The 11,852-nt window shown below is 40.5% G+C and overlaps 1 protein-coding gene and 1 long non-coding RNA gene across 23 annotated transcripts in view; one reads left to right on the top strand and one right to left on the bottom strand.

Moving 5' to 3' along the window:
• LOC119016679 overlaps window positions 1-3,842 on the bottom strand; it is a 10,896-nt gene extending 7,054 nt beyond the window's left edge. The window contains exons 1-2 of the long non-coding RNA XR_005074230.1: window positions 1,731-3,842; window positions 1-1,465 (exon numbers count right to left, since the gene is read on the bottom strand). The exon at window positions 1-1,465 is cut by the window's left edge and continues 936 nt beyond it. This is a non-coding gene — a long non-coding RNA (uncharacterized LOC119016679). The remainder of the gene's footprint in view (window positions 1,466-1,730) is intronic.
• The window catches only part of LOC119016673 (collagen alpha-1(XIV) chain), a 181,318-nt gene that overhangs the window by 119,082 nt on the left and 50,384 nt on the right, over window positions 1-11,852 (top strand). Inside the window, exon 39 of one of the 22 annotated variants that reach the window (XM_037092783.1) lies at window positions 5,619-7,613. The exons of the other annotated variants lie outside the window; for them this stretch is intronic. Within the exon in view, the coding sequence (XP_036948678.1) occupies window positions 5,619-5,735 (117 nt within the window). The 3' untranslated portion in view covers window positions 5,736-7,613. Of the gene's footprint in view, window positions 1-5,618; window positions 7,614-11,852 lie in introns of those variants that run through there. 22 annotated transcript variants of the gene reach the window in all.

Below are 11,852 nucleotides of genomic sequence, written 5' to 3'. Positions count from 1 at the left end.
CACAAAAATGTAAAAGTATCTTTGATGCAGCTCAGTGGACGATATGTTTGTTTATTCTGAAATCTTTTTGACCTTTCTTCTACTGTGATATTAAGTTACTTTGTAAAACCAGGAACACTTTTTGCCATTTTGTGCTTTTACATTTTGCACTCCTCTGTAAGGGCTGAGACCTCATAACGTTTTTGTCTGAGCGACAGCACATTTTTTAACTGTTTCTAATGAGGAGTGAGCGCAGAGGAAGGTGCTGCTCCCAGCATCTTTTTTCAGAGCACTTCCCCTTTTCTTTGCGGTCACTTAGAGCACATACACAGAACCGTCCCTCTTGTTCAGGCAGCCAATCATATGTTAGATCAGGCTCGACACTTGATTTTTATGACTCAGACTTCTGAAGAATCAAAATAGCTTCAGACAAATATTTAAGCCCCCCTTCAGTCAAAACTGTTTTTTTCTTCTTAAACATCTGTTGCGGCTGGTGGTGGCGTTATTACAGCCAAACAGATCACTGCTGTTTGAGTCACAACACTGAATATTGTTCAGGACACCAGAGACATTTCCATCTGTTCTTCTGGAGACAAAACCAGGTGTTTCTTAATGAGTGCTGCGGACCTTTCCTGTGGCTTTTGTGGTGACCAGAACCAGTTTTAAGCAGAACCATGATGTTTTCCTGACCATAACCAAGTGGTTATAAATGATCAATTATTAAGAGACAAATGGAGAAAAACTCAACCTTAACAAATGTAAAGTTGCAACATAAGGAAACGTTCAATTTTAACTGATCTGTGGTTTTGCAGAGACAGTAAATGTTACGTCGGGGCTGATAAAGATGTTAGTAGTCGTTTGTAAAACCATGAGACATACCAGCAACGTGAACGAAACATTGTGATGCAAAAATATAACTAGTAACTAAAGTTAAAGACTACAGTCGAAAGTACAATATTCACATCTGTGATGGAGTAGAAGTACTCCAAGTAGAAACTCCATTCAGGGCCGGTACAGAGTGAGTTTGGACCGGTAGATTGTCAGCAGACTCACCAGACTGGGCCAGTGGCAAGAAACATTATTGTTGGTCCCTGGTTAAGATTTCTATACATCCTCAGAGAAATGCTCACCTGACAGTGTATGAGTGTGTAGGGTTACATCTTTGTCTTCATAAATAATGTTAACTTCCTCTGCTACACAGAGTGAGACAAGAAACAGCCTGAAATGTCTCTTGGACAAAACTGATCGCAGGAAGAAAGTGATACGATGATGATGAAGATGAACATGCACCTGTTGTGTTATCTAACTGAAAGAAGTCTAGAACATGACATTCCTACAAAGATATGAAAGTCTGGATTAAAACTGAATCACTCACAGCGTGTGTAGATTCCAGCCAGTATGAGAAGATACATCACTCCCAGAGTCACTGCAGGAGCTCTGAAACATCTTGTTTTGATGGCTGCACCGTTCTGTTCAGTGTTTGATCCTACAGAGGAAAAATACACAGACAACATATTTATGATGTTTGTATGAAGTTTGAAGTGGCCACTTTAAACTGTGGAGTGTTTGTTGCTCGTTGTCATTCCCTCTGTAAGAATAATGAGTGACGTTACACCAGATTAGAGCACCAAGACAGCTGATGGTGAACTGATGGATGAATTGATCATCTTCACTCAGTATCTAATTTGAATATAGCCACATATACATTTGAACTAACTTCCCTTTTTCAGTAGTCATAATTTAAGACTTACTGGCTTGTTGTGACCCGAGATCAGCGTGATGCTCTTCATCCTCTAAGATCTCCTCCTCCATCTCCTCTCCCTCTCCTCTGGTGAATCTCACATTGAAGCTGGAATCTGGTGCAGCAAGAATTTCTGCAGACATCTTTACAAACTGGAAACTTAACTGAAGCTATTCTTAAACAGGTTTGACTGTCTGGTTTTGCTGTCCGTCTTTGAGTTGTTCAGCCTCTAACACAGGAAGTGACACCAGCACAGACCACAGCTAAACACATGAAAGGACACACTTCACTTGAAATGGTTTCAAAATGAGACTTTTATTGGTTTATTCATTTAAATAAAGACACTCATCAAATAAACAAATATATTTGAAGCTACAAACTAAAACTGTTTGTTGCCTTTAAGTCTTGACAGTGACTTTGAGGAGATACAAGGTTTTCACTGTAAAGCAGAAGTGTGTGTTCACATACACATTTGTGCTGAGCTGCATCACTGTTGCCCACACATTTTAACCCATCATACGTATATGACACAGGAAATGTGATGGTACTGGACTGTCTTTTGAAATTAGCTCTGCTACATGCACACCCTGTAAACCACAGAGACAAGAGATGCAAACAGTGTGTAGGAGTGCAGAACAAAGATCCAAAATGAAGGAACAATATTAGATTACATCCAGAGTCAAAGCTGGGAGGGTGGAGGGGGTCAGGGGGAGGGCCAAGGTCCAAACAAACTGGAGGGTGGAGGTGAGGGCCAGGACCCACTGGAGGCCAGGGATGTGGACTGGGACCCACTAGAGGCTGGCGAAGAAAATGAAGGTGTTCTGGTGGCTGGCGACGAAGGTGTAGGCGCGGCCCGGAACTCGCTGGAGGCTGCCAACGAAGGCGTAAGCGCGGGCAGGAACCCCCTGGAGGCCGGCGACGAAGGCATGGGCTGAGACCCACTGAAGACCAGACCACTGGCTGGGAAACCCTCCAGGGTCTTGGCCGGACCACCAAAAGATTTTTGCCGGGAGCTGATGGCCTAGGAGCCGATGAAGGGTCTCTGGCAACAAACAACCTCGGCCGGGCCCCCGACCGAGGAGCAGACAATGGACTTGGCGTGGGTGCAGGAACAGGCCTCGGCCGGACCACCGACCGAGGTGCAGGAACAGGCGCCATCTGGACCGCCGACTGAGGGCCACTGGCAGGTGTTGGCGGGGTTTAGACTGAGGTCTGGGCTGGGAGCTCGGCTGTGGCTGAGGCCTGGGCTCGGAGCTCGGCTGTGGCTGAGGCCTGGGCTCGGAGCTCGGCTGTGGCTGGAGCTGAGGTATGGGCTGAGGCCCCTGAGCCTGACTTCAGGGAGCCAGGACGTAGACGGTCTCGTCACTTTCTTGGTGGGGGCACTTTGTAGGACAGGTGGGTTCCCCAGAAAGGAGACATTTTAGCTGAGGCTGGGGCTGGTAGCTTTGCTATGGCTGAAGCCACCAAGGCCTTTCTGAGGTTAGCCAGCTCTGCTTTAAAGAGTGCGACACATGGGATTCCCTTCAACCAAGGCCTAATAAACAGTTCCTTATCAAAACTAGCTATGGCTCTTAGCTTCTCCTCTGTGTCAGCCTCGCCACTCACAACCTCCAACAGTCTGTCCCCCAGCCTACAAAGCTGTAGGCTGTAGTCTGCTGGGTCCATTTTTGGTCCGGTCATTCTGTCAGGGTTTGGTTAAAAGGGAAGACTATGGAAGGGGAAGGTGGACCGAAACGCAGTTACGCAGGAGGCAAGATAAGGGAAACAAAAGGTGAGCTTTATTACACAAAGCTGAATGCAACAATCGCAGTGTGAGAAACCAAGGGGGTCCAAAAAAACCCCAAAACAAAGTAGCAAAGAAAGCAGCAAGACTAAAGTAACGACAAAAGAAAACAGCGAGACAAAGTACAAATCAAAAAATCAAAGTTCAACTCAAACATGGAAAACTCAAAACCAAAACATACCAAACGGAACAGGAGTTCGAACTGGAACATGAACCGCCAAAGACAAACCAAGACAAACAGAAAACAATGACCGGACAAGGAGTGAAGGGAACACGGAGACTAAATACACAGACGCTGATTACAAGATGAGGAACAGGTGAGGATAGAGAGGAGGAAGGAAGCCAGGTGTGATAACAAGGGGGAGGAGCACAGAGGGGCAGACCAGGAGGGAACAAGGCTGACAGACAGAGGGAGACAGAGGGCAGACCACAGGAAAAACTAAAAGGACAAGAGACACAAGAGGGCATGGGAAAAACAAAACATGACAAGACATGATACACCGACATAAATCAAATACAAGAAACCAAAAACCAGATACATAAACACCAGACAAACAGGAATCATGACAATATGAGACAATTGAAATGAAGTTCAAATGGGGCTTTGGTTAAGATTATAAAATGTCCTCATGGAATTATCATGGGAACTGGACAGCAGCACATTACACTGACTAAAGAGGCAAAACATGAACCTTCAAGCATGTTTCTGTCTCCTGTAGAAGCTTCACACTGAACATCAGCAGCTGGTGTATCAAAGAGGACTCAGACACAACTTGGCTTTATTTTCACATAATGAACACAGACAGATGGAACTGAACACAAACTTATGAATCAGCTAAAGCAACATGAAGACAAGCTTTTATTGTGATAATCCTGCAGAGTCAGTAACACACATGCAGTTGTGTTGGATCACTTCCAGTCAGATTATACAGCGTGTAAGGCAGAGGAACAATATGTGTGATCCAGGTTATTGAGCATGTCACACACAATACATGGAAATGTGTCTGAGTTTACAGAGCTGATCTCAACACTACACACTTCTGACATCACAGAATGCAAGAAACTCGTTTCTCACAGATCCAATACTTCTTATGATAATTTTGACTTTGTGTCCATCGTCCTTGTTGATTGCTGTATGCTGTGTACCAGCCCCATGTAGCAGCTGATTGTCCTGCTGCCCAGAAGCTGTAACACAAAGAAAATGTTTTGTCTTTTAAACAGAATACAAACTTCTGATTATTTTCAATTCAAAATAAGTTGTTGAATTTTACCTCAATTGTTAATGTTTTCTATAATTAATGATTATTTTCAATAACTCATCTAATATGTGTAGTAATCTTGTCTCTCTGTTTTCAGTAATTCATGTGATTGACATTTGCAGGAATGAATCAGAAAAAGAAAGAGATTATGGATCCACTGATTTGAAACACAAAGATGGTTTCCCAATCACTGTGTCTCTTTTCAGTTGATGATATTGATTATATTCATATGTATTTGACACAGTTGAGACGTTTTCTTTGTCAAACAAATGATCCTGGAGCAGATACTGTAATATATACTATAACTGTAGTGCTGGTTGATGAAGCAGCTCCACACCTCCTCACACACATTCATACAAACATTTTCAGTTTTTATAACACTCTTATTTTTAAAATAAGATGTTTTATGAGAATGTGATACAAATGAAAACTTTAAAATGTCTCACGTTTCTGTCAGCGGTGATCCATCCACCCATTTCCATTCATAACTTCCTCTCTCTGATGACCATTCTGTCTTTAGACCGATCCAGAACTCTTCATACATGTTGTTCAGGCCACTGACAAATTTCTGTTATTTGACAAGAGACAAAAATCATTTCTCTGTTCATCATTTAGTTTTCTACTGTAGTAAAGAAATGTTGATAAATATAGATAATTATTAAAATGTTTCATTGCAAACAAAACTACAAAACCAAACTTTAGAATACACACAGTCTGAAATATGAAACTAGTGCTGACAGGAGAACAGGTCCAGATGACAAATGAGTCACAGCAGGTTGAGTTAGAGGCTCTTTACTAACATACACTCATTGACAAACACACTCACATTTTCATCTTTGTTGTTTATGACCACCAGATCTGCTCCTTTGTTCCGACAGTCAGTTCTGCTCTGATACCACGTTCTCATCTCATTGGATCTAAAGTAACAGCTGCATCCAGATCTCGTCCATCCACCAGGACACCACTTCTCTGAATATCAAACACATGTTTTAAAGATAGATTTCATGTCATTCTGTGTCAAATTGACTTCTTATTTTCTCTTTTTTATCTTAAGATCTTTCTTGATCACCACTTTCCCTGTTCAGACTGTTTACTCTGTATTTTCACTCAGGATTTAATATCTCATATGTGACAGTCTGAAATATCCACACAGCAAAAATTGTCAGCAGTGTTAAACATTTACAATGGAAAGTTGAAGCGCTGTCAAGTTACATCATGTAAATTCACATTGTAGTTGCTTTCATTTTAGAATTTTCTCACCTTCAATTTTGTCCTTCAGCTTCTGTAACTCATCCTGTAACTGACTGTTGTTGACTGTAATGTTTTGAGAAACACAATAGATGAACAGTCAGATGATGTGAAATTATTTAAGCTCATTTCTCATTTGTGACTGTGTGAAACATCCACATAGCAAAACAATGTCAACAACATGAAAGAGTTGTAATTAATAGTTGAATCACAGTCAAGTTATGTCATGTAAATTGACATTACAGTACACAGTACAGTACAATTTCATTTTTCTCACCTTTAATTTCATCCTTCAGCTTCTTGACCTGATCTTGCAACTTACTGTGATTTTTACTCAGGGTTTCATAACTGTTCTTCAGCTGATTGTTGTTGGCTGTAATGTGAGAAACACAACAATAGATAATCAGTGAGATAATACAAACATTTTGAGTAGAATTGGATCCTGTATATTTGCTATTTCCTTTTTTTTTTTACCTGAAGCTGTTTCCTGGAGCTGGGTGTAGTTGTTGCTCAGTTTGTCATATTTGTTCTGCAACTGGTGTTTTTCCAAATTGATAGTAATATCTGGTGAGAACCAGAACAGAGTAAGAAACACAAATATCTCATTGTTCTTTATATTAAAGACCAACTTACTATTTTCCTGTGCATAATGAAATATCATTTTCTATACGCTAAAGGAGAATTCAGTTTGTTGGTGTTCTTGTGCTTTTACATGTTTTATGAGACTTTCTAGTGCTTCATATGAATAAATTCCATCACTGTCGCCCCCTGCTGGTACTGCATGTTCACACATGTTGGTACCTCCACCAAGTCAAACTGTCCTCAGTGTCCTGCCTGGGACACAGACCAGCATTGGACCAACATGTTGTCATCATCAAGGTTCACACTTGAATGTTATAACTCCGACTGCTGAGGAATAATAGCTGCAGCCATATATTTAAAGCTCCCCTTCATTCAGATTTGTGTTTTTCTTTTGTTCTTACAGTTGAATGCTTGTTGAGGTTGAATTCTCTATTTCTGTATTATCACAAGGCTGTGCTGATGCTCTGCTTAGGTTTAGGCACAAAAAAATGTGATTAAGGTGAAGAAAGTGTTGTTTGATTTTGAATACCTGTTGTTGTCACCACAGTCACTGGTGGATATGGTTGAATAAGAAGAGGTTGTCTTTGATCACCACAAAAACCGCTTGAAATGTCACCTGATATTTTAAGAAATACCCGGTGTCCCTGGTGTGAATTATACTGTGTGTGTGTATATATTAAATATAGTGGTTCATAGACATGTAGGAATTGTACCATTTTTTCTACATGCGTTTGTTGTGAGATGGATTTTATCTTACAACATGTTGTTAGGACGATGATTGCAGTCAGCGTCAGAAAGCACAGCACTCCCAGACAGAATACAGCAGAACTGAACCGCTTTCTTTGGCCGGCTGGAGGTTGTTTCTCATTCTGCGTTCCTGAAGTGACAAAACACCCAGAGTGTGTCAATCCCTTCTGCTACAAAGATGTTTTACTCTGTGGGTTCATTGTCTTTATCTGTGGTGACATCTGTGAACAAGTTGTTTTAAAGTCTTAACATTAAAAATATATTTAAAAAATCATTCAGCCACTGTTGTACAAACCAAAATATGAGTTCATCTTAAATGTTGAATTATAATGAAAAACTGAATTGCACAATTGAGCTTCAACAGAAAGTGTGTCACAGCTGTGCGTCACCTCTTCAGCCTCTCTCACCGTCGACTCTCTACTGATAATGATACCCAACAGATCTTTGTCATGCAGCTCTTCAATCTTCCTGTCATGTCATTTCCCTTACTACCCTGTTGTAAAACTGTCTTTACTGTAGATGATACTTCCTCAGATCTGAGAAAAGATGTCTGATTGTTAAATGTTCCTACAACCAATAGACATGATGCCAAAAAGCCCTTGAATATTAGATAAATGTTGTGTCTGAAAAGAAACAAACTTTCTGGTAAGTTGAGCTAAGGTGGAACCAAATAACTTGAACAGAAGTCATGAACAAAGGCCTCTGCTCAGAGAACTCTGGTACATGTCAGAGCACAACATAATCCAAGAACTACTGGATGGAAACATCCATAAAACACAAGGGCTCATACAGTAAATGTAGGTATATAGAAAGAAATGCATATGCTGATGGGTTTGGAAAGTGTAAACAGCAAACTAAATTGAGAGTAAACTTAAAGTTTACACGATTTAAAGGACACACCCACCATCAAACAACACAAGCATTAACATTGATTTATCATTGTTTCTCGCTTACCTCCGTCATGTGACCGAAAATCATGTATTCCAATATCGTCTGCACTCTCGTAGATATCCACCTCATTTTCCTGCCACTCCTCCTTTCTGGTGTATCTGACCTTCTTGGATAAATCCGGTTTGGCATAAATATCTGATGACATCTTTAGAGGACTGAAACCGTTAGAGAGAAGCTGCACTTCACTTACTTTTACTGCACTGTGCTGATCTGTTACTGTGCTGCTGTACGTGTATGATACGCAGCACTAACTATGGTAGATAAAGACGATAACGTAGTGCACTGTACTGATGCTGCTGGCAGAGTTTCTTGGTCTGACGTCCGTCTGGTGTCAGTCGAAAACATTCAGGAAGTAACAACATGCAGAGAATCACACATGCCCTCCCTTTCATTCACTTGACTCTTTATGAAAACATGGTGGACTTTATAAGAGCTGGATGACAGAAGTGTCTTATCTTTAGATTTATGATAACATTTAGATGAACTATGAATACACACAGAATAATTTTATTGTGTCTTTGTTTAAACAATAGAGTTTGGAGCTACAAGTTTCGGGGTTTTAATAGATCTGCTCACACTAATTCACACATCAGTTGACTGCTTCACACCCTCTCTCTCTCTCTCTGTCTCTCTCTCTCTTCTGTCCAAAACAGGAAATGTTTCTTTGTCAGTTATTTTTATTTTTAACTTTTGCCTTATAGAGAAACTAAAACAGTTTCCAACAAGTTCAATGAGGTGAAAATTTTTCAATCAGTCAATTCATGTAGACACTAGAACACAGTATTACATCATCTGTCAATCCTCCATTTAACAATAGAAACTTGCACTGCTGTCGGCCAGATTGCTTTTTGAAATGATTTTGGTGAAACCCTCCAGTGCTGCCACCATCAGGCCAAATCTGTCAACGACACAAATATCAACAAAACACAAAAATGTAAAAGTATCTTTGATGCAGCTCAGTGGACGATATGTTTGTTTATTCTGAAATCTTTTTGACCTTTCTTCTACTGTGATATTAAGTTACTTTGTAAAACCAGGAACACTTTTTGCCATTTTGTGCTTTTACATTTTGCACTCCTCTGTAAGGGCTGAGACCTCATAACGTTTTTGTCTGAGCGACAGCACATTTTTTAACTGTTTCTAATGAGGAGTGAGCGCAGAGGAAGGTGCTGCTCCCAGCATCTTTTTTCAGAGCACTTCCCCTTTTCTTTGCGGTCACTTAGAGCACATACACAGAACCGTCCCTCTTGTTCAGGCAGCCAATCATATGTTAGATCAGGCTCGACACTTGATTTTTATGACTCAGACTTCTGAAGAATCAAAATAGCTTCAGACAAATATTTAAGCCCCCCTTCAGTCAAAACAGTTTTTCTTCTTAAACATCTGTTGCGGCTGGTGGTGGCGTTATTACAGCCAAACAGATCACTGCTGTTTGAGTCACAACACTGAATATTGTTCAGGACACCAGAGACATTTCCATCTGTTCTTCTGGAGACAAAACCAGGTGTTTCTTAATGAGTGCTGCGGACCTTTCCTGTGGCTTTTGTGGTGACCAGAACCAGTTTTAAGCAGAACCATGATGTTTTCCTGACCATAACCAAGTGGTTATAAATGATCAATTATTAAGAGACAAATAGAGAAAAACTCAACCTTAACAAATGTAAAGTTGCAACATAAAGAAATGTTAAATTTTAACTGATCTGTGGTTTTGCAGAAACAGTAAATGTTACATCGGGGCTGATAAAAATGTTAGTAGTCGTTTGTAAAACCATGAGACATACCAGCAACGTGAACGAAACATTGTGATGCAAAAATATAACTAGTAACTAAAGTTAAAGACTACAGTCGAAAGTACAATATTCACATCTGTGATGGAGTAGAAGTACTCCAAGTAGAAACTCCATTCAGGGCCGGTACAAAGTGAGTTTGGACCAGTAGATTGTCAGCAGACTCACCAGACTGGGCCAGTGGCAAGAAACATTATTGTTGGTCCCTGGTTAAGATTTCTATACATCCTCAGAGAAATGCTCACCTGACAGTGTATGAGTGTGTAGGGTTACATCTTTGTCTTCATAAATAATGTTAACTTCCTCTGCTACACAGAGTGAGACAAGAAACAGCCTGAAATGTCTCTTGGACAAAACTGATCGCAGGAAGAAAGTGATACGATGATGATGAAGATGAACATGCACCTGTTGTGTTATCTAACTGAAAGAAGTCTAGAACATGACATTCCTACAAAGATATGAAAGTCTGGATTAAAACTGAATCACTCACAGCGTGTGTAGATTCCAGCCAGTATGAGAAGATACATCACTCCCAGAGTCACTGCAGGAGCTCTGAAACACCTTCTTTTGATGGCTGCACCGTTCTGTTCAGTGTTTGGTCCTACAGAGGAAAAATACACAGACAACATATTTATTATGTTGGTATGAAGTTTGAAGTGGCCACTTTAAACTGTGGAGTGTTTGTTGCTCGTTGTCATTCCCTCTGTAAGAATAATGAGTGACGTTACACCAGATTAGAGCACCAAGACAGCTGATGGTGAACTGATGGATGAATTGATCATCTTCACTCAGTATCTAATTTGAATATAGCCACATATACATTTGAACTAACTTCCCTTTTCCAGTAGTCATAATTTAAGACTTACTGGCTTGTTGTGACCCGAGATCAGCGTGATGCTCTTCATCCTCTAAGATCTCCTCCTCCATCTCTTCTCCCTCTCCTCTGTTCTCTCTTCTGGTGAATCTCACACTGAAGCTGGAATCTGGTGCAGCAAGAATTTCTGCAGACATCTTTACAAACTGGAAGCTTAACTGAAGCTATTCTTAAACAGGTTTGACTGTCTGGTTTTGCTGTCCGTCTTTGAGTTGTTCAGCCTCTAACACAGGAAGTGACACCAGCACAGACCACAGCTAAACACATGAAAGGACACACTCCACTTGAAATGGTTTCAAAATGAGACTTTTATTGGTTTATTCATTGTAATAGAGACACTCATCAAATAAACAATATAAATATATTTGAAGCTACAAACTAAAACTGTTTGAGATACAAGGTTTTCAATGTAAAGCAGAAGTGTGTGTTCACATACACACATTTGTGCTGAGCTGCATCACTGTTGCCCACACATTTTAACCCATCATGCGTATATGACACAGGAAATGTGATGGTACTGGACTGTTGTTTTTTAAAATTGTCTCTGCTACATGCACACCCTGTAAACCACAGAGAGACAAGAGGTGCAAACAGTGTGTAGGAGTGCAGAACAAAGATCCAAAATGAAGGAACAATATTAGATTACATCCAGGTTTGATCCAGATATGAGACAGTTGAAATGAAATTCAAATGGGGCTTTGGTTAAGATTATAAAATGTCCTCATGGAATTATCATGGGAACTGGACAGCAGCACATTACACTGACTAAAGAGGCAAAACATGAACCTTCAAGCATGTTTCTGTCTCCTGTAGAAGCCTCACACTGAACATCAGCAGCTGGTGTATCAAAGAGGACTCAGACACGACTTGGCTTTATTTTCACATAATGAACACAGACAGA

The sequence above is a fragment of the Acanthopagrus latus genome, chromosome 3, assembly GCF_904848185.1.
Source record: "Acanthopagrus latus isolate v.2019 chromosome 3, fAcaLat1.1, whole genome shotgun sequence".
NCBI lineage: Eukaryota > Metazoa > Chordata > Actinopteri > Spariformes > Sparidae > Acanthopagrus > Acanthopagrus latus.
This window is presented reverse-complemented; position numbering and strand designations above follow the sequence as displayed.